The 27,467-nt window shown below is 43.7% G+C and overlaps 1 protein-coding gene across 7 annotated transcripts in view; it reads right to left on the bottom strand.

Annotated features, from left to right (window-relative positions):
- The window catches only part of hdac5 (histone deacetylase 5), a 109,389-nt gene that overhangs the window by 6,831 nt on the left and 75,091 nt on the right, over window positions 1-27,467 (bottom strand). For all 7 annotated transcript variants that reach the window (XM_015969263.3, XM_070546989.1, XM_015969265.3 and 4 more), the window contains 11 exons: window positions 15,150-15,270; window positions 5,530-5,579; window positions 5,293-5,400; window positions 5,154-5,209; window positions 4,970-5,057; window positions 4,612-4,731; window positions 2,923-3,020; window positions 2,362-2,480; window positions 1,995-2,128; window positions 1,747-1,828; window positions 1,491-1,668 (listed from right to left, as the gene is read on the bottom strand). In XM_015969263.3, the coding sequence (XP_015824749.1) occupies window positions 1,491-1,668; window positions 1,747-1,828; window positions 1,995-2,128; window positions 2,362-2,480; window positions 2,923-3,020; window positions 4,612-4,731; window positions 4,970-5,057; window positions 5,154-5,209; window positions 5,293-5,400; window positions 5,530-5,579; window positions 15,150-15,270 (1,154 nt within the window). The remainder of the gene's footprint in view (window positions 1-1,490; window positions 1,669-1,746; window positions 1,829-1,994; window positions 2,129-2,361; window positions 2,481-2,922; window positions 3,021-4,611; window positions 4,732-4,969; window positions 5,058-5,153; window positions 5,210-5,292; window positions 5,401-5,529; window positions 5,580-15,149; window positions 15,271-27,467) is intronic.

Here is a 27,467-nt window from a genome sequence, read left to right as displayed (position 1 = left end):
TCCTGTTTGTGGACTTCAGCTCTGCGTTCAACACCATCCTCCCTGCTCTGCTCCAGGACAAGCTCTCCATGCTCAACGTACCCAATTCCACCTGCAGGTGGATCACTGACTTCCTGACAGACCGTAGGCAGTGCGTGCGGCTGGGGAAGAATGTTTCCACCACTAAGACAATTAGCACAGGATCTCCAAGGGCTGTGTACTTTCTCCTCTGCTCTTCTCCCTGTACACAAACTGCTGCACCTCGAGCCATGACTCCGTTAAACTGATCAAGTTTGCGGACGACACCACCCTCATCGGGCTCATCTCTGACGGTGATGAGTCCGCCTACAGGAGGGAGGTGGAACGGCTGGTGTACTGGTGCAGCAGCAACAACCTGCAGCTCAATGCTCAGAAGACAGTGGAGATGATTGTGGACTTCAGGAAAGTCACAGCCCCATCTCTCCCCCTCTTCCTGACGGACACCCCCGTCACCACTGTGGACTCCTTCCGCTTCCTCTGAACCACCATCACACATGACCTTAGGTGGGAGCCATCCATCAGCTCCCTGCTCAAAAAGGCCCAGCAGAGGATGTACTTTCTGCGGCAGTTGAAAAAGGTCAAGCTGCCGGCCCAGATGATGGTGCAGTTCTACACGGCCATCATTGAGTCCATCCTCACCTCCTCCATCGCTGTGTGGTACGCTGGAGCCACGGTGAGGGACAAACATAGACTGCAGCGCATTGTGCGCTCTGCTGAGAAGGTGATTGGCTGCAGCCTTCCATCTCTCCAGGACCTGTACGTCTCCAGAACTCGGGGGCATGCAGGTCGGATAGCAGCTGACCCTTCTCACCCGGGACACAGACTTTTTGAGCCGCTTCCCTCAGGCAGGTTACGGTCCATCCGGACCAGAACCTCCCGCCATAAGAACAGCTTCTTTCCATCTGCCGTTAGACTTGTGAATAGATTATAAACACACAACCATGCTCGTCTTCTGTACTCGACACAACGTCACGTTATCGGCCATGTTACCATTACCTGCCATTTTTTATCGCTGAAAGTTTTATTCTAGTTTTTTTTAATATTTTATTCTATTTTTAATCTTATTATTCATGTTAAATGTAGCACATTAGTACCGAAGCAAGTTCCTAGTTTGTGAATTGTTTGTTCACTGACAATGGCAATAAACCTATTCTGATTCTGATTCTGAATAAGGCTGGCTGAGGGTGACTTGCTCTTTAAATAAAAGCTCAGAACAATACATTGTAGATCCAAATGTCTTTTTGTATTTTAGATGCAGATGTCAAATAAAAACAGAATTTTTTATACCCAGTCATCTTCAGGTGACACAGCTCTTTACATAAATACACACCCTGCTGTTCTGGGTTGATACACAGAACCAGCTCCATCACTTCCTGTACCAGAACACCCTGCATCGCATCTAGAGTACGGTCTCACCCGGACTAGCTAACAGTGAAAAGTGATGCTGGTTTCAGTGGTTGGACGATGCTGACCTGCTGGTTTCTGTGTGTTCAGCTGATCCTGGTTGCTCTACATCAACGCTCAGCGAGGCCATGGCGCTGACTGTTTCTGCCTCATCTTTCTCTGATTGGCCCTGAGTCCCCGCAGGTGTCTCCATCAAGACGTAGCCACTGGTCTGAGACAAAGTCTGGAGACAGGGCCAGTGTTGACCTGAAGAAAGGAAATATGGACCATCGGAAGGTTGAAGAAAACTACACGTGGTTTTACTGTTCATGGGTGTTTCGTTACTCTGGATCTCTATGACTCTCTCCAGAGAGGCCCAGGCCTTGGGACACGGTTTCTCCTGAGACCACTGAAACGCAGAGTCACACTGGGACACACAGAGGGACATGTTAGGACAAATTCACTCATAGACACGTTTGCTCTCAGTTTGCTTTAACTGTCAAACATCTGATTGTTGTTCATTCCAAGTCTGAACTTGTTTCTAGTACACACAGTAGAAAGTCTTTGCTGAGAGAAAGACAGTAGTCTCCTACCAGGTCTCCCAGGAGTGCAGAGACACAAGCTTCAGATGCATCACAGATAGCAGTGAGGTCATGGCCACCTTCCAGGGCCATGACGACACGCCCACCTGCCAGATCCATCAGCAGCTTGGTCAGCTGGCCAAAACCTGCAAACACACGAAGGCTCACAGGTAAGAAACATCAGAAACAACATGGTCCAGTCCCATAAAACACGATGAAACATGGTGAAAAACACCATGTTAACATCTCATATAACACGTCAAAGTCTGAAACCTGCATCAAATCCAGGAACAAGACCTTCCAGCTAGAAACAAAACTTCAAAAATGCCACCATGAATTGTGTCAGTGAGCCTGGGGTTTACGGAAACCTGGAACTCACACTTGGCAGAGACGTTGTAGCCGCCCAGAGGAGACTGGTGACCTTCCACTGCATCAAAACCTGCAGACACCAGGACGATGTCTGGACTGAACTGCTGGGCAATGGGCATTACCACCGTCCTACACACACATGCACGCACGCACGCACGCACACACACACACACACACACACACGCACGCGCACACACACACACACACACACACACACACACACACAGCAGGTAAAGGTGCAGAGTTCTAACTTTTCACAACATCCTGGTCTCTAGACACAGAGACTAACAGAAAAGTTGCTGTGGAGATTAAAAAGGCTTCTTATTCACAAACATGGCCCCAGCAGGAAGAAAATGATCTTCCTACCGTTGCCGCACTAAAACATATCTCCAGCATTTTAGCTACCCCTGCTCTGTAGGGGTGTCCTGCTGCTAGCCTGTTCCTCTGGCTGTAAATGATCAGGCATGACATAAACAGATAAATAAACACTACCACGTATTTAGTTGTGACAGTATTAGAGTGCTGCATACTACAGGTGTGCTGTGGCTCTACCAGCCAGTAGCTTGTTCACCTGAAGGCTGTGAGGTACTCCACATCACCCATAGGGGGCTCCACTCCTCCAATCCAGGCTATGTTCACATTAAAGCCAACACCTGCACCTGAGCCCACCTGCAGGGAGGAACATAGAGATTCATAATAGTGATAAAGGATTCTGGTATCTACGGAAGCCCAGAAAGGCAACACTTTTTTTTTTCTTTCCCATTTTTCATCAGTCAGCAAAAAGTTTGTGATTTTTTTCTTTTTTACACAACCGAGAAAGGCAAACAAAAGAGTGTTTTCACCACTTGAGTGAATTCAAGAGTCGGCTCATTTCTAAACGTGACTTTATTTATGGATCTTGAATGTCCAACTTGTCACTTAAAATCATCTCAAAACATGTTTCAGAGCCAGATTTATGGTAAAATGAACAACTTCTTACTTTTTAACTCACCTTCACTACAGCACTGGCTAGCGGACAGAAAAAGATGTGTGCAGAAAAAAACTGTTTTTGTTTGCCTTTGAGGAATTGTGTCCATTTTGTCACAGGGCCTCTGTAATTAACAGCTAAACAAACAAGAACTAGTGTGTGTGTGTGTGTGTGTGTGTGTGTGTGTGTGTGTGTGTGTGTGTTAGCAGTGTTTCTAAAGCTCAGACTGGTAAATAGGCACTAAGGTTAAAGTTTGACTAGAATCAATACATTTTCATACATTTAATCTACCGATTTAAGTTTACAATTTCTCAGGACAGCTTGAAGTGAGTAAATTTGTAAATATTTTACAGGAGGGAAAATATCCAGATATATATCATATATCGGAATTCAGCTAAAAGATATCGAGATATAAGTTTTGGTCCATATCGCCCAGCCCTACCTGGAAAGTATCCTTTCTGATGACAACAGCATTGACAGAGAGGTGCAGAATTGAATGCATCAAGCATCAGTTGCCTTTGGGAGACTGCGGCGGTGGGTCTTTCAGAATAAGAACTTAAATCTGCATACCAAAGTCTGTGTCTATCAAGCTGTCTGTACTTCCTTACAGCTGAGAAACATGGGTTACTTATAGCCAGCACATCAAGGCCATGGAGCAGTTCCACATAGCTGTTTGCAGCGTATACTGGGGATTACCTGGCAGGACCGAGTACCTCGTACAGAAATCCTTAGAAAAGCACGCTGTGTGAGTATCGAGGCGACTATTACTCAACACCAACTACGATGGCTAGGGCATGTTATAAGAATGCCTCATAATCGTTGCCTCGCAAAGAGTCGTATGGACAACTAGATCAAGAGAAACACTCTGCTGGAGGTCAACAAAAGCGTTATAATCACCGGTTAAAACAGCCTTAAAGAGATGTAAGATCAGACCAGGGGATCTGGAAAATAGCACAGCTGATCGTAACACCTGGCGACTGCTAGATACATCGGGGACCCAAGCACTAGAAGAGCACAGGACAACCAAGAGGCAGCAGAGGAGGATAAGGAGGGATAACACATCCGCTGGTACCAGAAATACCACCACAACCTCCAAATGTTCTACCTGCAATAGGCCTTATGGATCCATGATAGGGCTTTACAGCCATCAGAAGAAACATCGCTGAAGAACAGACATGGATCTACTCATCGGATTCGATGGACAACTGAAGATGTGTGTGTGTGTGCAAGTGCATGTGTGGCCGTGTGTGTGTGTGTGTGTGCATGCTGGTGTGTGTGTCTGTGTTGGCTGACCTCCTCTGGAGCTCCGCTGCCAGGGAAAAAGTTTCCGTCATCGTACCGATGGAGGGAGATGTAGAGGACGCTGGGATCGTTGTAGAAGGCCTGCTGGGTGCCGTTGCCATGGTGAATGTCCTGATGTGAGGGGTCACAGGTACATCAGAAACAGTGTCAGTGTTATCCTCTGATCCAGACACAATGCAACACACATTTCTGCCAAATTCTTTATAATTATATCAACCCTTTGACAACAGGATGAGACGCCAGAGGGCTGCGTGAAACACCAAAGGATTAGCTTGCTTCCTGCAGAAGCATTTCCCCGTTCTACTGCCCCCTTTGATATCTTTATGTGATCCCCTGTAAAGACACTTACCCAGTCCACAATCAGGATCTTTCCCACTCCAAGTTTCTGCTGCAGCAGCTTGGCAGTGATGGCTACCGAGTTGAAGAAACAAAACCCCCTGAGCCAGACAGACACACAAACCAGAAGCTGTTACTACCTAAGCTAGATCTCATAAGCTCCAGCTGAGTAAAAACAAGGCGGCGAGGGTACTGACATAGCTGTGGACTCCTCAGCATGGTGACCAGGTGGGCGCACCACTGCAAAGCCATTCTACAAAACACACACACACGCACAATGAAAGTGAAGTTAAGCAGATCAACGCATACTGTCTTCAACATCAACACCAGCGGTACCTTCAGCTCCCCTCCAGCCACTTTAAAAGCCAGTTCAATAACCGAGCCCACCGCCATGCGGACCGCCGCTGATGAATGCATCTCGTTCCACACAGTGTCACTGTCCACCTGCAGGGGAAGCACAGCTCAGACCATGCTAACACACACACACGCACGCACGCACGCACGCACGCACACACACACACACACACACACACACACACACACACACACACACACACACACACATTTCCTCACCCCTATTCCTCCACACGGGAGAACAGCATACATCTTCTGGCTGATGGGACCTAAAAGAGTTTTGGAAATAAAACAGGTTTTAGGCTGAATGAGGCTCAGTAGAGTCACCAGCATTGATCTGTTATCATGTGTACCAGTTAAACTCAACCCACAGGTCACCAGCAAGCGTGAGTAAGTGAGAGAGAGAGAGAGTGAGTGAGTGAGTGAGTGAGTGAGTGAGTGAGTGAGTGAGTGCAGAGGGCAACTGTTGCTAACAAAGTTGATGCTTTGTTGTTTTTAAAGCAAATCTGCTAAACAAGCTAGCTTTTAAACACAAATACACCCCTCCCGCCAGCCATCATCTCTAGACCACACCCCCACATGGCAACACACATTAGCAGAGGAAACGAGACAACGTTAAACACCAGTTGCTGTTTTCTGGGTCCACACATCTTTTTAGTCCGTGACTTCAAATGGTGTTTTTCTTTTAGGGACTCTGGTAGTTTGTCCAAAAATTGAAGTGGTAGCAGCCGTCTGTTTCTCCTCCTGTGATATTACTGAGCGGAGAACTGTTCACACCTGTGGTGTTCTGTTGCTAAATACGTGAGTGTGTGATGAAAAGAGGACCCAGGGAAGTGTGGCGGTTTGATGAGACCAACAACCGGATCGTCCAATAGTTGCTTTAGGTCCAAAATGTGTTATTGTTGGAAGTTTTCAGACAAATACGAGAGAACCACTTTACTGTATTTTTGTTTCATTTGGTTTTTATTATTTAATCTCCACAATATATTTTTAGCTATACAATGTTACAATGTTGTTAAGAGGCAAGAAAAACAAAACGTTTGAAGGCATTGGCCAGACTTTGCATGAAAATGTAGAAATTCACTTTAACAACACCTTACAATCTATAAAAAATAAACTGGGTTATGGTTTTCATTTTGTTAAAGGTGAACTATGTAAGAATTGGACAGTAAAAGAATCACAAAACAGTCCAACATGTCTATCACATAGCAGAGAAGATCTCCTTTTCAGCTGGCTGGGCGACTGCCAGGTTTTGGGTCAACGGTGAAAAAGGTGAGGCCTGGTTTGTTTTGTTGTTTGAAACCAATGATCTCATTTCAGAAATGTGACGAAGCACGAACCAGACTGCTGCTGAAAACACTAAAACCATAAAGAATCCAAAACTTTCAATAAAATGTTGATGTTTATTTTATATTTGCTGATAATAATAATAATAATAATAATAATAATAATAATAATTAAAGCTGCAAGCAGCGTCATTTGGCCTTCGCAGCAAAGCTGCGTCACATATGTGACTTTGTTGAATTTATTGGAGCTTGAATATATCTAGAAGGCGCAATTTGTAATAAAATTAAATCCTATAGGGCTTTCCTTGGGCTCACAAAGATCATTTGTACATAGTATGGTGTAAATCACATCTTGAAGGCATCTTTAAGAGGCTGGAGCTAGTGATTTGATAAAAGTACTACGGTGTAGTGTAGTGATGTGTTCAGTGTAGTTTGATGGTTTCAAAAAAACTTGGTACAGTTGAGACCTTGTCTATAGAAGTTATTAGAGTTTTTAACTATCCGGGGGCACGGTCTCTAATGAACATAAATCCCCATTGAGCTGTTCAAAGGTTGACAAAGATCAGTCATGTACAGTTTGGTGCAAATCAGATCATGTGTGTGTCATAGAGAGCAAACTGTGTCTTAGGAGGCAGCACAATAGTGATTAAAATTATTGAGCAAGTGAGCAAATGCCTATCTAGGTGGTGCTGTCATCAAAAACTGCCAGTACTGGACATCAAGTGACCCCAACATGTCTACTGCTATTTGCCAGAGATTCATATTAATTAGGTTAAAGGGGTCAAATTGGGAGCTTTGACAGGGTGGCATGACGACAGGTCAAAGTTTGAGGCTTAGCCACACACAAACCGTTAGACTTTGTAAAATATATGGCGTATTTGGACTAAAATGGACGACTTCCTGTGGGATATGGAACATGGCCCCAAGACCCTTTTTTCTAGGTTCTCAAACACAACATGTACCACATTTCACAATCCTCAGTCAAAGCTTGGCTTGGGGCTTGCAGTTTTTATGTTCCTAGGGGGTGCTCTTTCCAAGAATTGGCCACGTCCATCTAATTTTGATGTCACTTTTAATTGTGGTTCCTAATAGGATCACTCACAACATATTTCGTGGCGAAATCATTAGAATTGATAAAATGGGAGGCAAACAAATGGGCATGGCGTTACGACTGACTTTCACGCGCCATCACAGCCCTGCCCTCTTTTGAAAGCTCCCATAAAGTAATGCCAAGGAAGCTAAACATGTCTTCATTTACCTGCTACAAAATTGTAGTGATTAAGTGAAAAAGGGAGATTGGCATCTTTCATGGTAAAACTTTAACTTTGCGGTCCTGACGGGGTGGAGCTTGTGTGACAATCAAGCAACCATCAAGTTTTCTTTGGGGCCTAGTGAGGAATGATCAGAGCATTTTGTAACTATTCATTTTGGTTATGAAATTATAGCCATTTATATTTTTGGTGGGCCAAAGCTTTAGGCCTGGCTCTACCCTCTCAGCATATACAAAAACTCAATTTAGTAGTACTAGTTCAATCAAAGCCGGACCTACAAATGGCCATTGGCCGACTTCCTGCTTGTTGTTGACCATGGCTGCAAGAGGACATTCTGTCGAAATGTTAGTTTTTTTTCTTGCACCTAATAAATTATAAGATTGAACTGAGAGCTCCGGCCTCCTCCCCTTAGAGTCAGAATATAGTTTATAAAAATGAATTTAACTCTAGATTTCTAAACTAATGATGACACAGAACCAATTACGATGAATGATGGTTGGACAAGATAACAGACAATGAATGATGTGATGGAATGTAAGCTAGATTTTTTGTAGCAAAACCTTGTTAAGTATTTGAGAGAGCTTGTGATGTCTGAGTTGTAAAATCAGTTTGGCTGTATGCAGGGTTTCCCCCAGCGCTTTATAAGTCTGGCGGCCCGCCAGGCATTGCTTGCCCCGCCCCCCTCCCCAACCCTACCGTGTCCGCTGACAAAAACGGCGCAGCGAAAATAGAGCCCTCCATCAGCTGATACTGGTGAGAAACAGCAGCGGAAGGTGTGTAATGTAATTTTTATTTGCCCACTAGACCTGTGGCAGTTCCTCATCCTGCGAGGCATACTTGGGTTTTAAATTATGTTACGGTTGCACAATTTGCAGAGGCCCTATCTTCTGAATGTGACAGGATCAGCTCATTGACTTGTAGAGCTGATGAACTCCTGTCTCAGTTTGATTTTACATGAACAATATACTAGATGTGATCTCCCCTGTAAAAGCGAAGGTGCCATGGCTCAGGGCAGAATCTTTTCTCTCTTACCACACTTGGTGTCATGTCTTCAGAATACATTTTTTATGTCATTTAAATAGTCCTGTTTAAACTGTTTACTTTGTAATCACAGCAAAGACATGCCAGTGTGTGCTGGTAAAACTGGAAGTAAGATCGCAAAACCGGAAGTAACTGTTTTGTCGACGGATATAAGCTTTTCCAGTAGCTAGCTACTCAAACATCAATTTTCTTTCTACCTTTGTGCTCAAGCAACATCTGTAAGTACCTTTCAGCATGTAACATTGAGTTAATACTTATTTTGACTTAACGGTTTTCACCAGTTTTGAAGGACATTGATTAGGCTGGGATATGCTAAGTAAACTTCATGTTTACAGACCCAATCTTTAACTTCTTCACACAAGCTCCAGTAGAAAAAATTAATAAATGGGAACACCCCATAAAGACATTTGTATATGTCCACAAAACACAGGTGTCAGTGACTGCTAATTCTGAGTCCAAACTGCTAATACTGAGTACCGATTGAATAGATCCAAACAAACATTGTCCTCTACATAAGAAACCACATTCCTTAAGGAAATGCAGATGCTTTCATGAGAAAAGCATAAATTATTGCAAATTACTTTTGAAAAAACATTACATCTGCTTTCGATGCTGCACATCCACAGAACATCTTGCAAAAAACTGCAGAACTGAAATAAAATGTATGGAGTGTGGAAGCACTACCCACACAACTGCACTTCATCCTCACGCACCTACCTGGCGATCCAAGTCAACTCCTCCTGCGTCAGAGAAAGGCGGGAAGGAAGACCAAGCGGACATTCAGGAGGTCAAGCCAATGTGCACACAAGTGTGTGACGAGGGATTGAGCACTAGAGCGTGTGCTAATGTTTGCCTTGTGAGCATGTTCTCAAACGAACGCATGTATGCTATCTTGGATGAGCAAAGTACTCGTTCCTCTGCTCGATCGGAGTTCTTCGAGATCTTTTCTATCTCAGGAACCTCCTACTCATATACACTCAAGACCTGTGCATGGCAGTCTGAGACAGCGAGGAGGAGAGCCAGTGGCTACATTGTGGAACCGGTGGCCAAGAAAGTAAGCATTCCTTTGCCTACATTCCTCGAGTGTAACCAAATCCCTAATGTCCGCACTGTTTCTACTCCAGATGGAGCCTACCATCATTCCCTCCTAAAACATAATGCTGACAAAATTCCGCTTCTAGACCCAGATGCCATCATACCACTCTTACTCCGCAGAGATATACTGCAAGTACATAAGATCTGGGAGCAGATACGTGGCCAAGGAGATGCGCCGTTTGGACAGAGGCTTGACTTAGGTTGTCAGGGATGTGCGCCATGGAGATGCTCACACACCACTTGAGGTGAGAAGTTACAGGACAACAGTCCTAGAGAACAATTGTACAAGTCATCTCCAACCATGTCACAACTAGATCACTGTTAAAGAGGTTTTTAATGAAGTGCCTAGACACAAACATCTAGGATTAACCTCCACCAGTAACTCAACAATGCTCTACAAAGATAACTTGGGGCAAACAGTTTTGGAGTACTTTCAGACCACCGCAACTTCTTCCGCTTCCTGTGGTATAAGAACAGCCTCAGACATTGCGGAATAAAGAATGCGGGTTCACTTTTCGGGAACAGTTCTTTACCATCTGTCACAGTGTACTGTCTACAATGTGCTGTTAGGGAATCAGAAGCTGACTATGGGGCAGATGAAAAACAGTTCATTGAACGCGATTTCTACGTTGATGATGCTTTAAAGTTGTTTCCAACTGAAGAAGAAGCAATCAGTGTACTTGGAGGAGCACAGAAGATGCTCCAGCATCCAACATTAGGCTGCACAAAATGGCTTCCAATCAAGCTACGGTTGTTGAAGCCTTCCCACCTGAAGATCGCACCAAGAATTTCAACTGTCTAAGCCTTTTTGTGGAAGACTCACCTATCCAACGCAGCCTTGGGCTGTCCTGGAACATGCACACTGACACCTTCATGTTTCAGATCAAAGACAACCAAAAGCCATTAATGCGCAAGACCATGAGTAGCTTCTAAAATCCATTGGGGATTCTTGCACCCATTACAATTCATGGAATACTGATATTCAGGGACCTTACCATGCAAGCAGAGGACTGGGATGTACCTATTCCCAAAGACATGGAGGCTGAGTGGACTAGATGCAAACAGTTGCTTCAAGACCTAGAAGGGCTTCAGATACCGCGCAGCTATGAACACTTCTCTACAGCAGGTGCATCAAAAAAAGAACACTGTATATTTGCAGATGCTTCCATCAAAGCAATAGCGGTCGTAGCTTACATCAAGGTGACGAATCAAGGACAGACTGAGACTGGCTTTGTCTTTGGGAAGATAAAGTTGACCCCTTGACCTAGTTTGACCATTCCAACACCCGAGCTCTGTGTGGCCCTGCTTGCTGTCAAAACTGCTGAAATGATAGTCACGGAGATGGATGTAACATTCAACAACATCATTTACTATACAGACAGCAAGGTCATGTTGGGATATAAACATAACCAGTCAGGAAGATTCCACGTCTATGTACACAACAGGGTCCAACGCATCAATCAATCACCTTGTTCAGGCCAATGGAAGTATGTTTCAACATGCCTCAACCCGGCTGTTATCGGGTCACGAACTGTAGCACCAGCCTTGCTTAGTGGCACAACATGATTCAAAGGACCAGCCTTCCTCTGTGAAACGTCACTTGCTGCTCATGAGACGTATAATCTCGTAGAACCAGAAACTGACCTTGAAGTACGTTCTCAGGTGGTGACAAGTTTCACTCATATTACCAAAAACATGATACATCCACAACGCTTTGAGCATTTCTCTAACTTAAGCTCTCTTCTCACTGCCATTGCACGCCTCATTCACGCCGTCCATTCCTTCGCTCACTCTACACAAAATTAGTGTCGAGGATGGCATGTTTATCACCCTACTAAGGAAGAGCTGCATAGAGCCAGAGTGTGTGTTGTGAGAAGTGTTCAGTCTGAGTGCTATGCAGATGTCTCAACTCAGAATCCAACATGTTACCTTCCAGCAGCTTGTGGAAATTGCATCCTTTAATGGACAAGGATCAACTTTTAAGAGTTGGAGGCACAATTGAGCATTCAGATCTGGATATGCAGAGCTGTACAGTGCGACATATATGTTGCACGAGCGATGAAAAAAACTCTTGTGTGATAAACTATTTTTAGATGTAGCACTCGTGCGACATCTATTCAAGTTACTTTTTTTCTCCAGAACTTTTTTGAACAAATGTAAGTAGTTTGTTATTGTGTAAGGAATGCCTTTTACTGGTGCACAATGTGCTAATCTGTGGAGGAAAACAGAGAAACCAGCAAAGACATAGAGGCAGAGACGGTCCAAAGTTTGGGATGAAAAGTGCAACTACGGGCAGATTAGCTAATGTTAGCCGGCTCATGATCAAGCGGGGTTCCAAAAAAACGACGGTTGTGAAACTAAGAAAATCTAAACTGTATAAGCGGGAAAAAGTCCCAGTCCTCGTGTTTATTCTTAGTTGTCTGCAGCGCTATGCAGCAGAACTGCAGATGTCAGGTTGCTGATTCGAGTCTGCTCCATACACCGCTGCAGAAGTATGGCAAGCCACTGTAGCATTTAATTAAAAAGTTTCTATCTTCAAACATAATTTAAAACAGATTATTGCTAACCTGTGCATAATAGATATGATACCATTACACATTTAGTAGTAGCACTGCACATGTTAATGAAGTACATTAAATTCTACTGATCATAGTTTGACTGTGGATATATTTATACATGTTCTTTTGACTAAGATGAGTGATATTAATACAAACCAAAAATGTTACTGAAATGTAGGTACATTTTTTCATAAAATATCTAACAATAAATATCAGATGGCAAAGAGGGAACTACACAACACGAATTTAATTCATATTATAGAGAGCCTAAGTCACGCCCATCTACTTCCAGACCACGGGTCCTCAGAAGAACGAAAAAATGAAAGCAAGTCAACAGGGCTAAAAACGCTATTTTCTAATTCTGCTTGTTATGTGCCATGGATTTCACATATGAACGGGGGTAAACGTCATTTTAGGTTTTGTGTAAAATTAAGTCAAGAACTAAAAAAGTTCTTCACAAAAGTGACGTAATCAAAGCAGACACGGAGAAAAGGAGAGAAAATGGCTGTAAGTTCAGCGAACTTCGAATCTTTCCTTCAGGACGAAAGAACCACCATAAATCTGGCCATTTGGAAAGTAACAGCTATACTAGAGGAGAGGAGATTCTGTGATGGCATCATATATGTGATGTGCCGATGTCTAATTTGTAGTCATGCGAACAGCAAACTTTTATAAGCTGATGAATCTCAAAGTACGTGACTGGCATGGTCAAAACACACATCATTACTTTTCATTTAAATATAAGTACAACATATGTGCAATCCAGGGCATAAAGCAAAGCAGATTAGAAAATAACTCTTATAGCACCGTTGACTCGCTTTAATTTTTTCGTTCTTTCCGGGACCCATGAGCCGACTGGAAAGGGAGGAGACTTATGGTGCTTACACATTAGCATCGGCACGGTCGGGCTTTGGTTGGACTGGATGGCGCGAGTTCGGTCTCGAACGGGTGGTGTAGTGTTCACATATAAATCTGAGGGACTTCTTAAGAATGCGGAAATCTGTGGGCGGTGCTTAATACACGCGGGAAAGTCCGCTCCATAAGGTAAACAAAAGGCGGACATGAGCTGTGTTGCTTTTGGAGACTCTGAACCACATTATTTTATTAATTTGCTGCGTGTGTCCTCAAAATCTTGTGCCACACACACACTGCTTTCTCCCCTGAGCAGCTGTCTGCTCGCTAGGCCAAGAGCTCCGATGCGGAGAACAGCCGCACACACTCAGCTATTCTTTTCTCCCGTTCCCACACTTAAAGCAGCTTTCCGGAATTTTCCTCATTTTGTCAGAAATCCGTAAAAGCGATTGTCTCATCATGTACTGTGATATAATGTAAGCAATACGTCTTTTTTATTTGTTTTGCTAAGCACGCCCCCTGCCCCGCAGAGCTCTGTGCAATAGGAAACTGAGCGCCGACCAGAACTAACCAATAGCATTAAACTACAGCTTACTTGCTTCATATTTAAGGAATACCTCGGCTGATGCAGAGTTGATGAACTTTTCACAGACAAGTAAGTCTCTAAAATATAAATATATGAGAACACAACATGACATGAGAATAATCCTCGTAAAAATAGCTCTGTTTGTTGGCTATGGAAGTACATTTATACACAGAAACGTAAAGTACATCTGGCTCAGACTACGTTCTTAAATCCTCTAAAACCATCTACAAAGGTTGTCTATACACAGCTCCTTGATTTTATGATTGAAAATGATCTAATGGAAATGTTTCAGTCAGGCTTTAGGAAGGGCACAACACTGAAATCGCACTCTTGATGGTCTTGAATGACATCTTTTTGGCCAGTGATGCGGGCAGTGCTACTTTTACTGGATTTGGCAGACTTTGATACAATTGATCACACAATCCTACAGCATTGTTTACAGCAGTGGGTTGGGATTACAGGCTTGGCCTTCCAGTGGTTGGAATCCAATCTGGTCAATAGGAGTTTTGTGTTTGGAAAGAGGAGTCCCCTCGATCTGGTAACACCTCAATTGGAGGATCCCACAAGGCTCTGTCCTTGCCCCCCTTATGTTTGCGATCTATCTCCTACCATTGTGATTAATACTTAGGAAACACGATGTGAAATTCAGTAGTGGAAGGTGCTATAGAAATAAATGATGATGTTGATGATGATGATGATATCCGTTCTCCTCGTAGTAATTCACAGAAACAAATCTGACTGACTAGCAGAGGTTACAGAAGCTACATCTGACAGATGAAATGTTCTCTGCTATAATGCTAACCCAGATAAAATGGAGTTGGGGGTTGTTAATGCTAGCTGTTTGAGCGAAGCTCCCTGTAAGACATAACCAGCTGCCCAGGGCTTAGACTGGAGATAGCTTAGTGTTTTTTGTCGAGCTACTCATAAACATCCGGCTGTAAAAATCCAAAAAACCCTTTACATCTGAGGTTTTAATACTTTGTTACACATACCATTCAAAATCATTTTGCCTCTGGCCAATATGTTTATGCTAGCTTGTTTACCAGATTTACCAGCTTTAAAGTTCCAAAATCATCAGAAAATGCAAAAGTTCTCAAAAGAAAGAGGAATTTGTGTCAGGGGTGGCTGGACCTGGAAGAGAGAGAGTTACCCAAAAGCTTCTTGTGGTCCAATTTGTGCCGGTTCAGTGGACTGGTTCCATACAGCAGAGTGTGGAACTCTGAGTGGACTGACTGGATCTCATCCACAGACGCTTTCCTCCCACGAATCCTCTGCTCACACACACACACACACACACACACACACACACACACACACACACACACACACACAACTGATTTAATTAGGAGTAACATATACAGTCACTGGCCACTTTATTGGGTACACATGTCCAACTACTTGTTAACACAAATTATTAATCGGCCAATCACATGGTAGCAAATCAAAGCATTTAGGCAGTTAGACATGGTCAAGACGATCCCCAACAGTTCAAATCAAGCTTTAGGATGAGGAAGAAATGTGATTTAAGTGACTTTGAATGTGGCATGGTTGTTGGTGCCAGAATGGCTGGTAAAAGTATTTCAGAAACTGCTGATCTTCTGGGAATGTCACGCACAACAGTCTCAATGGTTTACAGAGAATGGTCTGAAAAAGGGAAAAGCGGTAGAAAAAGATAACCACTCGTTGCAACTAACAACATATATACTGGACAAATAATGTCCATTGGCTCGAATGAAAAGTTTTCAAATGGAAGATAAGAAAAATGTCATCTGGTCTGATGAGTCTCGATTTCTGCTGTGACATTCAAAAGGGTCAAATTTGGAGACAACGACATGAAAGCATGGATACATCCTGCCTTGTTTCAACAGTTCAGGCTGGCGGTGGTGTAATGGTGTGGGAGAGATTTCCTTGGCACAATTTGGGACCCTTAGTGCTAATTGATCTTCCTTGCAACGCCACAGCATACCCGAGTATTGCTGCTGACCTTGTCCATCCCTTTATGACCACAGTGTACCCATCTTCAAATGGTTCCTTCCAGAGGGATAATGCACCATGTCATAAAGCTCAAATCATCCCAGGCTGGTTTTCTTTGGGACGTGGTAGATTGGTTTAGGGTGTAGCGATAAATATAGATTTATATCTATATTTCAAATGTGGCATAGATTTAGCTTGTTTATAATCCTATATTAATTAATCGGGGCACCACCAGTTTCCGGAACTGGACCGTTGGATTTAATATCTATATCTTCGCAATGTAGTCTCAGAGTTAACACCACAAATTAATCTAAAGGATGAATTCTTGACAGAATGCGCCGATTATTCCCGAGAAGGGCTAGACAATGATCAGGCGTTATTTACGTTTTGTGAATTTATTACAAACATCAGTTAAGGCATGGACAAAAAGGACCAAACACAGTTTATCGTTTCATGCATGAAATTAAGGCAACTGTTAACCCAAAGCTTTATGGCAGTGATAGGACATAACTGATTTGTAATAAAGTGGAAATTTGGTGACACATATGATTATAGTAACTATTAGGAATCATTTCTGAAAGGAGAACCAAGGGAGGGTGAGTGTGTGTGTGTGTGTGTGTGTGTGTGTGTGTGTGTGTGTGGGTGTGTGTGTGTGTGTGTGTGTGTGTGTGTGTGTGTGTGTGTTCATGGGGCTTGTTATGGCAGAAGAAGGAAGGGGATCTTGAAGGCTAAACGTGAATCTTGGATCGAAATAAAAAACACACCATAAAGAAATGGACTAATATGAATTCACTAATCGGGCTTAGCACAAAAGCCAGCCAGATGAGATGCTTCACAGACCTGCTTTCCGTCACCGGAAGGGTGGCCAGCGGCTCCAACAGCCTTGGGTTCCTGGCTCGTGGCCTTTTTGGATTAAATGGTCCTGGCTCCCCGGTCGGTCAACGCCGGTCGTGGAAAGGGGAGGATATGGTAATCCTCGATCGTGGCTTGACTTTTCGGTTCCTCCAGCTATACCAAACGTGGAATTCAGATCGCGGGTCCAAATTATCCCAAACGGAGCCGAATAATCAAAATGTTCCAAATTGCTTTTACTCTTAATGTGAGAACTCGGCCGAACACGCAGACTTCCGGTATCAAGTAGGAAGTCGAAACAAAACAAACGGAGTTGCTTCCAAGTTTTACCGTAACTTTTGAGAGCTAATTACTTGACAACTGTAAAACGCCGGGTTCTGCTAGGCCAGATGGAAACAGCCCGCAGGGATGTGTACTTAAGGCATCTTTTTTTCTCCTGCCACACGAGGTCTGAACCCTGGTTTTTATAAACTTCTTGGTCACACCCACATGTATTTCACTCATTAACCACTGGATGGCACTGTGGCTCTTTCAAATAAACTACCTTTCAACAATGAAAAGTTCACATTTTACCAAATTTATTCCAGATGATGCATCCAAGTATTACGTCAAACAGGAAAGAACTAAAAGTATGTCTTAAAACTGAACAGTTTTACTATTAGCATGAATTTTAACTGGAGAAGCAAAAATTGGCAGAGGTTTACCATAAAAGAAAAAACACAAAACAAGCATTTGGGTTTGTAACTGATAAGATTTTAAACATATACGTGGAACACCTTGAAATTTAATGGTGAACAAACCTAAAACATCTTCTTTGATTGTGGATAAACAGGAATGCAAGGTTTATAAAGACCCAGGTCTTGAAGCTCCCAGGAGGACCTAAGTTTTACAACTTCCCCTATCTTGAGAAAAGGGTCAGCCTGAGGTTGATGTAAAACAGGCCAGTTTTCTGAAATTACTTGCGCCTCCTGATTGGTGTAGAAGGGAGGCCAGTCAAATTGGTGCAATTTACGATCCTGGGAGAGAGTCATAGGAGTTAACCAGAATGCTGAAACTGCGGGCCAGTTTCAAATTCCCCTTTTTTGTTTTCTTCTGCTAAATGTGAGAGGAAAAACTTTGTGGAAAGAGTTATGTTCTCCTTCATGTGAAGGCAAACAAAATTAATCTGAGGATATAAAATGTGGATTTCCGCTACAAGGGCAGGGGTGGGGAAGCCTGGTCCTGGAGAGCCACTATCCAGCATGTTTTAGTTTTTTCCCTGCTGGAACACAGTTGATTCACCTGTTCAGCAGCTCATCAAGCTCTGTAGATTAAAACCAGGTGTGTTGAAGTAGGGTAACCTCTAAAACGTGCTGGATAGTGGCTCTCCTGAGCCAGAGTTCCCTACCCCGGGGTTAGGGCATCTAGCCTGACCAGCCTGGGAACTATTCTTTTCAAATAACCCCACCACCTGAGAGTTCTAACCGAGTCAAGCAGCGCTGCACAGCATACATCACACACACACACCAGAACACCGAGTTTCTAATAATCAACAAAGATGGCACCTGAAGCGGAGTTCACTGTGGTTCTTTTCTCTGTTCTAAATGACTTGGACATGTTATCACAACCTGTCCTGTCTTCCCATTCTGTTCAGTCCTGTGTCTTTCCTAATAGCTTCCACCTGCCTCTCGTCTCCCAATCACTCTAGATATCAGCTCCTTGTGTATTTAAACCCTCCCAGTTCTGTGTTCCCTGTCTGTTCATTGTTTCCTTGTCAGTGTGCTCCTCATTAAAACCCTTTAATACGTCTTCACCTTTTGTTTGACTCACCTGCATTTGGATCCTCACCTCAGCCCTTCAACCCAAAAGCACTCCTGACACAAGGATTAAGGCAGTTTTGAAGGCAAAAGGGGGTCCAAGCCGGTACTAGCAAGGTACGCCCAATAAAGTAACCTGTGAGTGTATATGTGTGGAATGTCCTGCTGTTTTTTTTAATCATACCTGTGTGTGTGTGTGTGTGTGTGTGTGTGTGTGTGTACTTGTCTTTATATGCTTAAAGAGCAAGTCACCCCTTACAAGAAGCGTACTTCACTCCCACTTCATGTTTGAAAAATGCAACAAATGCTGTTGCCTAGCAGACCGAGAGGGTGGAGCCACTAACAAATACACACACTCACAACATTGTGACATCATAATGTACCAGTTTACATCATAGCATACCTCTTAGCCAATAGCGATGGCAGATTTAAATTCAAATGCAGTGAAGAGTTTTTACCTGACAACGGCACAACACTGACAGTTTCAGGCAGAAAATTTAAATTTTAACAAAAATGCACTAAAGTGCAAAACTATTGACTACACGTGTCTGCAGCACGATTAGACACACATTTATATAGTTTATCAGAAAAAAAATAGTTGATTTGGGGGTGACTTGCTCTTTAAATTGACAAAATTTAACTTTTAACCTGTAGTGTGCGGACATTTTCACATTATGGAGACATCTAGCTGGTCCGCACACGACAAAATAACTTTAAACGATTGGGGTGGGAGAAAAGTTAGAACTAGCAAGGGGGGTGAGGTTCAGATGGGGGGAGTAACGTGAGGAAATATGGGTTTTCTGTCACAAAGGTGGTGTTGGACTCAGCTGGGTCAAAGCTGGGTCGTTGAGAACTTTCACCCACAGATTAAGACCTGAACGCCAGCGAGTCTGGGAGGAAACCATAACATCTGCCACCTGCAGTACCAGAAGAAGGAGTTCTCATGGACAAGTAGTCATAACAAGTCAAAACATAAAGTTTAAACTTCCTTTTCTTGTTTTGAATGTTAAAAGTTTAATCATCAATTTGCTCATTATAAATGTGTTTAATCAAATGAACGATTCTTATGCTTTGGGTAATTATAATGGATTAATGAAGCCATTCTTAAATAATGTTGAGGATGTTTGTTGCTGACCTTCACACACAAACACTCACACACACCCACACACATCTGCTCACAGTAAACTCCAAAACACATTTGATGACGCACACGTTTGCTTTGAGAAGAGAAAGGTTTTTGGTAAGTTTCAGTCTCATGATTTCAGTTCGTGCTTGACAACGAAAGAGAGAGGACCTAAAGGGGAGACAGAGCCGGTTGGCTCGTTTCTCCCCCCCCCCCCCCCCCCTTTTCCGCTGTTCCTGTCAGCCAGGCAGAATAGCTGAATCGCAACTTCTAACGCAGACTCATTACCGAGTCTTTTGATTTCGGAGTGAATTAACTTAAGAAAGCGCATCGACAAAACGCTTTACCATCAACGTGTACCGAGGGCAACTCTGGACCGGTTCCGTTCGACACCTACGTCTCTCCTGTCAGCCGCCGGTGTCATCTGGATGAACCACAACATCCTCCACGGCCCGGATCCGAAAGAGGGTCCACAAGAGTTCGGTGAGACAGAGCACGGTGTTTAGCGTTTGATGCAGTTCTCTGATAAGACCTAAGTTTATCCAAACCATCACTTTTCACTCAGACACCTGTTTCTTCCTGAAGCAAAATCAGATACACACACGCATTCATCTCACCTCATGTTCAATTCTCACTACACTTTGCACCCACACGCATCCATAATCACATCATATCACTCTCAATCTTCATTCACCAACAGAAGGTCTATTTGAGCAAGAACCGCATATCAACTGTTAAAGATTGTCCCACAAAGTTGCCAGTGTTGATTGTTATTTCCTGTTTGTCAATTTTCAAAATCATTAGTTTAATTTGAAGAATTAAAACTTTTAATTGTCAAACCATTTCTGACACAGTATGTCTGTGTCCTCACAAAACCCGCAGTGGCGGTGATTCTTGTAAATCACTACGGTGTGTAGAATCTACATTTTGCTACGTTTGTCCGTCTGATACCAACACGGCAGCGTAGGGTTTATTATTTTTTTATTTTTGTTTTGGACCGCTGTACGGGTCGGCTTTCACAGCCTCCATCGCTCGGATCCATGACTTTTTCTTCCATCTTGTGAGGTTGTGTGTATTCATTTCTCTATCAACAGCTCCTTGTTTTACCCTGTGTCATAAAGTTAAGTTACGCTACGGACAGTCCTTGTTTGTGAGATAAATTGAGGAATTTGCCCGGAGTTTTACGTCGACTCAGAAGGTAAAAACGCGAGTTGCTCTGAACTTAATGAGAGATGGACGAGACACGACAAAATCTTTCTTGCACTGTTACACCTGATGTAAGGTTCTCTGACGTTCTGCTTCCAGAACATGCCAAGACGCAGGAGACTGTTTACCGGCCGAGCCTCGCTGGTCCCTCCGCCCGCCCGAACGGGCCCGTTTTAGGCGGGTGCCGCCGGTCGGGCACGGTGGGGACTAGTGGCAGCGGTTCGGTGCCAGCTGCACTGGGTCGGAGGTGGTTCTGGTCTGTAATTCATGACGTGAATTCAAACAACATGCTGTTTACAGTCATAACGCTTTTTCTTTGCCTTTATTTCTTCCAGGGGATCAAAAACCCACCATCAACATCAAGGTTTGAAATAAACAACACTTTCTCTGCTGCTTTTAAGCTGAATAAATCTCTTGAGCCTATGGTTAACCTCTCTGACAAACAGGCTGTGCTTAACCCTTTGGTTCCTGATGCTTCTTCTCTGTCATCCATGTTAGAGGCTGACCATCTCTCCAGCATGGGTGTGAAATCTTCAGGCTGTGACCCACCGCTTGAGTCAGAGGTCTGCTTTACTCGTCAGTCCGCCTCATGCACAAGCCAGCTTCTTTATCGGGGCCTGATGGAAACGTCAGCCGCCGTGAAACACTTGTGGTCTCCGGATGGAGCTACCAGGCCATTTAAGGGGTTTGTGCCCGGACATCTTGACCTTTCTGTGAATGACCTTGTCACTTTTCAGTTTGTGACCTCTGCTAATACGGTGGCCAATTCTTTTCTCCTTTCACAGGGGTGTGACTTAGTCTCTGGCCTCTGTGCTCTCTTTTCTGTGATTTCTCTTACAGGTGACCACGACGGCGCGGTAAAACCTGCGGTTTCCAGCAGTCCAGTGGTCAGTGCCGATGTTGAGGAAGCCTCAGTGGTTGCTGCGCACACCTCTCTCACGGGCTCGGGGAGGCCACCCGGCCCGGGGGGTGTAGGTGGGGGCAGTGATGCCCTGCTCGGTGCCCCGCCTGACAAAAGGGGGGTGCTGGGTGGCACTGAGTTTTCCGTTGCGGACTTCAACCTGTTCGGGGGCAGGCCTCCTCTGAGCGGGCGGGTCATTGCAGGAATCGACACTGACCTTCCACCAATTCAGCTGACAACATTGACCTCCGACCCGGAGTTAGGTGCTGCACCTTCTACGGGGCGGAGTTCTAGTCAGTCTGTAACTACTCTGGTTAAACCGGGTTTTTCTGACTCTGTGTGGGAACCTCCATCATTCTTGGGAATAAAGTATTCTTGGCTTCAGTTTTCAGGACAGACCATGTTCCTAAAGCTAGCGTCATGTCTGTATCTGATTCTAAACATGGCTAGGTTTGCTTTGACACCCGTGACACAACCATCCTTGGATCACTCCTTTTCAGAACCTCAAAGTCCAACACCTCCAGGTCTTTGGACATCTGAACACCTACTCTTTCAGCACGATCCTGGTGACAATGTGCATCTTCTTGGTAATAGGATTTTTAAGAGCTTAAGAACTGTTCTTTGTTATGCTTCTCCTGTCTCACAGACACGGCATAAGTTTGAGAAACAAAAGGGGGGTGGGGAGCCTCCTCCTGCTTTGCGAGCATAATTTTCGCATTTCCAGTTCACTACCATTTCTGATCACAACAAAGTCGCCTCCGTAAAGCTGCAACACAACTTTGAGCAGGTAAAATCAGGTTCTGATCTAACAGCTAAACCATCAGCTTCACTCGAGTTCCGGACGGAACCCTCAGGTAAATTCAAACAAGTTTCCCTGTGGGTTCGTAACACAAGATACAAACAGTTTGATAACCAAATCGCTTATGAGCCTGCTCCCACAGATACGTCCAAACTCGTGTCTCTGTGGGTCCGCAATACCAGATTCAAAACGCTTACTGAACAACTCTATTCTGACCGACTCTATTCTGACCGGATTCTTTTCCACTAACTGGTGGACCGTTACAAATTCTCTCGTTTGTGGGATGAATTTTTAACGAATGTGATATCCTTTGAATTTTTTTTTTTCAGGTTACCTGCCTCCAGCCAGGACACCTGCTACTAACTCACATTTTTAGGGATTACTAACCTGCTGATTTACATTTTTAGAATTGATTTACATCTCTATCTTTTTATTAGTGCTTTGTGTAGCATGATTATATTTGATTACAAATTTAATTTTATTTTGTTACTATTTCCCTTAAAGGGCCACAAGCCAATTTGCCCTTCATTTTCATGATTATTTCTTTTATATATAAGCCTTTAATTAGTGCAGCCTGCTGAGTTTCACATATCAGTTAGGATTTACTTTCTTTTGTTTGTGTTTTCTCTGCATCACGTTTTTACATGACATGTAGAACAGGGTGCAGAACATTTCTTCTTTAGATAATTCACAAAATGCCTACACATTTTCCCAGAGGCACCCATAGATAGGTTTTGATTGATTTCTTTGATTTGCATCAAATGCTATCTGTCGTGTGGGCTGTCTCACTTTGTCTCCTTCTCCGAGCTCGTATGGACTACATCCCATCAGAGGGGTCATCTTCACCATCCTTCAGCTGGTTTCCTGTCGCATGGGGCTTCGGTCGTGGTTCGAGAGGTGTCGAGGTCGTCACTGGACTTCGCCTGGACTACGCCTGAGGAATACATCACCTGCCCAGCTCTGTGTGACACACGAGCTGCTTATCCTTTGAATACCTTTGCATTATTGCTGATGAAATTAACTACTATTGGCATAGCTCTGCTTTCAAGATTCCCTAAGTGGATTACTTTACAATGATTGCAACAGTTTTGGCCTTAATCATCTGATCAGGATATGCTCCCTTCTACACGAGAATTAAAAGTTTTAATTCTTCAAATTAAACTAATGATTTTGAAAATTGACAAACAGGAAATAACAATCAACATTGGCAACTTTGTGGGACAATCTTTAACAGTTGATATGCGGTTCTTGCTCAAATAGACCTTCTGTCGGTGAATGAAGATTGAGAGTGATATGATGTGATTATGGATGCGTGTGTGTGCAAAGTGTAGTGAGAATTGAACATGAGGTGAGATGAATGCGTGTGTGTATCTGATTTTGCTTCAGGAAGAAACAGGTGTCTGAGTGAAAAGTGATGGTTTGGATAAACTTAGGTCTTATCAGAGAACTGCATCAAACGCTAAACACCGTGCTCTGTCTCACCGAACTCTTGTGGACCCTCTTTCGGATCCGGGCCGTGGAGGATGTTGTGGTTCATCCAGATGACACCGGCGGCTGACAGGGGAGACGTAGGTGTCGAACGGAACCGGTCCAGAGTTGCCCTCGGTACACGTTGATGGTAAAGCGTTTTGTCGATGCGCTTTCTTAAGTTAATTCACTCAGAAATCAAAAGACTCGGTAATGAGTCTGCGTTAGAAGTTGCGATTCAGCTATTCTGTCTGGCTGACAGGAACAGCGGAAAAGGGGGGGGGGGAACGAGCCAACCGGCTCTGTCTCCCCTTTAGGTCCTCTCTCTTTCGTTGTCAAGCACGAACTGAAATCATAAGACTGAAACTTACCAAAAACCTTTCTCTTCTCAAAGCAAACGTGTGCGTCATCAAATGTGTTTTGGAGTTTACTGTGAGCAGATGTGTGTGGGTGTGTGTGAGTGTTTGTGTGTGAAGGTCAGCAACAAACATCCTCAACATTATTTAAGAATGGCTTCATTAATCCATTATAATTACCCAAAGCATAAGAATCGTTCATTTGATTAAACACATTTATAATGAGCAAATTGATGATTAAACTTTTAACATTCAAAACAAGAAAAGGAAGTTTAAACTTTATGTTTTGACTTGTTATGACTACTTGTCCATGAGAACTCCTTCTTCTGGTACCGCAGGTGGCAGATGTTATGGTTTCCTCCCAGACTCGCTGGCGTTCAGGTCTTAATCTGTGGGTGAAAGTTCTCAACGACCCAGCTTTGACCCAGCTGAGTCCAACACCACCTTTGTGACAGAAAACCCATATTTCCTCACGTTACAGGGGTGAGCTAGTATGCCCACCCCTGCTTGCTGCCTCTCAGTGGGAGCAACTTCAGAGTGGTAGAGTATCCAACCCCTCTCAAGGAAACTGGTTCCAGAGCCAGAGCCATGCGTTGAGGTGAGTCCAACTATATCTAGTCGGAACCTCTCAACCTCACACACCAACTCAGGCTCCGTCCCCCCAAAGAGGTGACATTCCATGAGCAAAGCGCCAGCTTCTGTAGCCGAGGATCAGACCGCCAACGTCCCCGCCCTCGACTACCACCCGTCACACACTGCACCCGATCCCTCATACTCAGTTATATCTATCCATTAACCCTGATGAACCTAATCGGTTAGTTAGACTACAGGCTTGTCTTGAAGACATAAAAAATTGGATGACTCTAAACTTTCTGCTTTTAAGTCAAGACAAGACTGAAGTTCTCATCTTTGGACCTGAAATCCAGAAAAGGAAACTGCTTAGTTAATCACCTGACCTGAATGGCATTACATTAATCTCTAAGAACAAAGTAAGGAACCTTGGTGTTATCTTTGACCAGGATATGTCATTCAAATCCCAGGTTAAACAGGTTTGTAGGATTTTCTTCTTACACCTACGGAATATTGCTAAGATTAGAAGCATCCTTTCCAGGAGTGATGCTGAAAAACTAGTTCATGCATTTATTACATCAAGACTGGATTACTGTAATCCATTACTCTCAGGAAGTCCACAGCATGTAGTTAAAAGTCTTCAGCTTGTCCAAAATGCTGCAGCTAGAGTTCTGATGAGAATTCAAAAGAGAGATCATATCTCTCCTGTCTTAGCTTCCCTACATTGGCTACCTGTTAAATTCAGAATATATTTTAAGATCCTTCTTCTCACATATAAAGCTCTTAATAATCAAGCTCCATCATACATCAGTGATCTGATTGTTCCATACATTCCTAACCGAGCACTTCGCTCTCAGACTGCAGGTTCACTGGTGGATCCCAGAATATCTAAAAATAGAATGGGAGGCAGATCTTTTAGCTATCAGGCTCCTCTCCTGTGGAACCAGCTCCCAGCTTTAGTCCGTGAGGCAGACACCTTGTCTACTTTTAAGACTAGGCTTAAAACATTTTTATTTGATAGGGCCTATGGTTAAAATCTGATGTTAGCCCAGATCTGGACAAGTGGGGGAGTAGAGGGAGGTGGAGTGTACAGTCGGTAAAGACGGGTCTACCTTGCCCTGCCTCCAACATGCCTCCATATAAAAGGCTAGGTTATCCAGAATTATCTCTTTAGTTATGCTGCTATAGGCGTAAGACTGCTGGAGGACACACTGACCACTTTCCACACTCGACTACTTTCTTCTACAATCTGCTCTTTAACTGTATTATTTCCTGCTATTTCAGCTGTTAACTTTATTTTTCTCCAAGTGTTTTTCTCCCCAGAAGAAGCTACAATGATGTTCTGCTGAGCTGTGGTGGCCTCATGGAGGGGGCCATCGTCTAGCACACTGCTGCTAATCACTTAAACATTCTCCCTCTCCTGATAATAACTTTTTACTCTCTTTGACATTGGATGTGCTACTACTAGTTTACCCGTTTAAATACAGATTCACTAGGATAAATAAAATAAAGTTTATCTCTCACCAAATAGAATATTTACTAAGAAATCACAATGTAACCATAGAAACACTACTTGGTATATTTATTGTGTGTTTGAGTGTGTGTGTGTGTGTGTGTGTGTGTGTGTGTGTGAGTGTGTGTGTGTGTGTGCTCGGTCTTCTCCATCCCCAGTGAGTCGTGGTGGATGGCTGCTTATACTGAGCCAGGATCCTTTGGAGGTTTCTTCCTGTTAAAAGGGAGTTTTCCTCTCCACTGTCGCTAAATGCTTGTTTAGTATGAGGATTGCTGTAAAGACTCTGACGCTAGTCAGTGACTCGATGCAACCTACTGGGTTCCTTATATAGGAAACTTTTTACTGATTGGCTTAATGACCTGTCCTGTGTTGGAATGTTTACCGTGTGAAGTGCCTTGAGACGACTCTTGTTGTGATTTGGTTGCTTTATAAATAAACTTGAATTGAATTGAATACCAAAGACAGAAAAATATGGGACCCAACTGCCTCCCTGCTTGACACTCAGCTTAAAGGGGTTGGATTGGGGGGTTAAACCCCCAAAAGGTTCCTGAGTACGACTGTGTCTGTAGCTCACCGCTCTCCTGTCGGCTGGGTCAAATGCGGAGAACAAATTTCACACACACACACACACACACACACACACACACACACACACACACACACACACACACACACACACACACACACACCAGTTTGGTTTATTTTCCTGTTTTGGTAGAGTCCTGTTAGGATGTCGTTGGTCATTGCCTGGGTGTCAGGGTGTATGGGTTAATCAAACACGAGCATACTAACACAATTATGTGTGTGTGAGATGCTTATCTTCATATGTGAAGTGAACACATTTTGACTTTAACCTGAAACGTGTGGACATTTCTACATTGTGGGGACATTTGCTGGTCCACACAATGCTA

This window comes from Nothobranchius furzeri, chromosome 18 (assembly GCF_043380555.1).
Source record: "Nothobranchius furzeri strain GRZ-AD chromosome 18, NfurGRZ-RIMD1, whole genome shotgun sequence".
Classification (NCBI taxonomy): Eukaryota; Metazoa; Chordata; class Actinopteri; order Cyprinodontiformes; family Nothobranchiidae; genus Nothobranchius; species Nothobranchius furzeri.
Note: the sequence above shows the minus strand (reverse complement) of the source record. Positions and strands in the feature narration are given on the sequence as shown.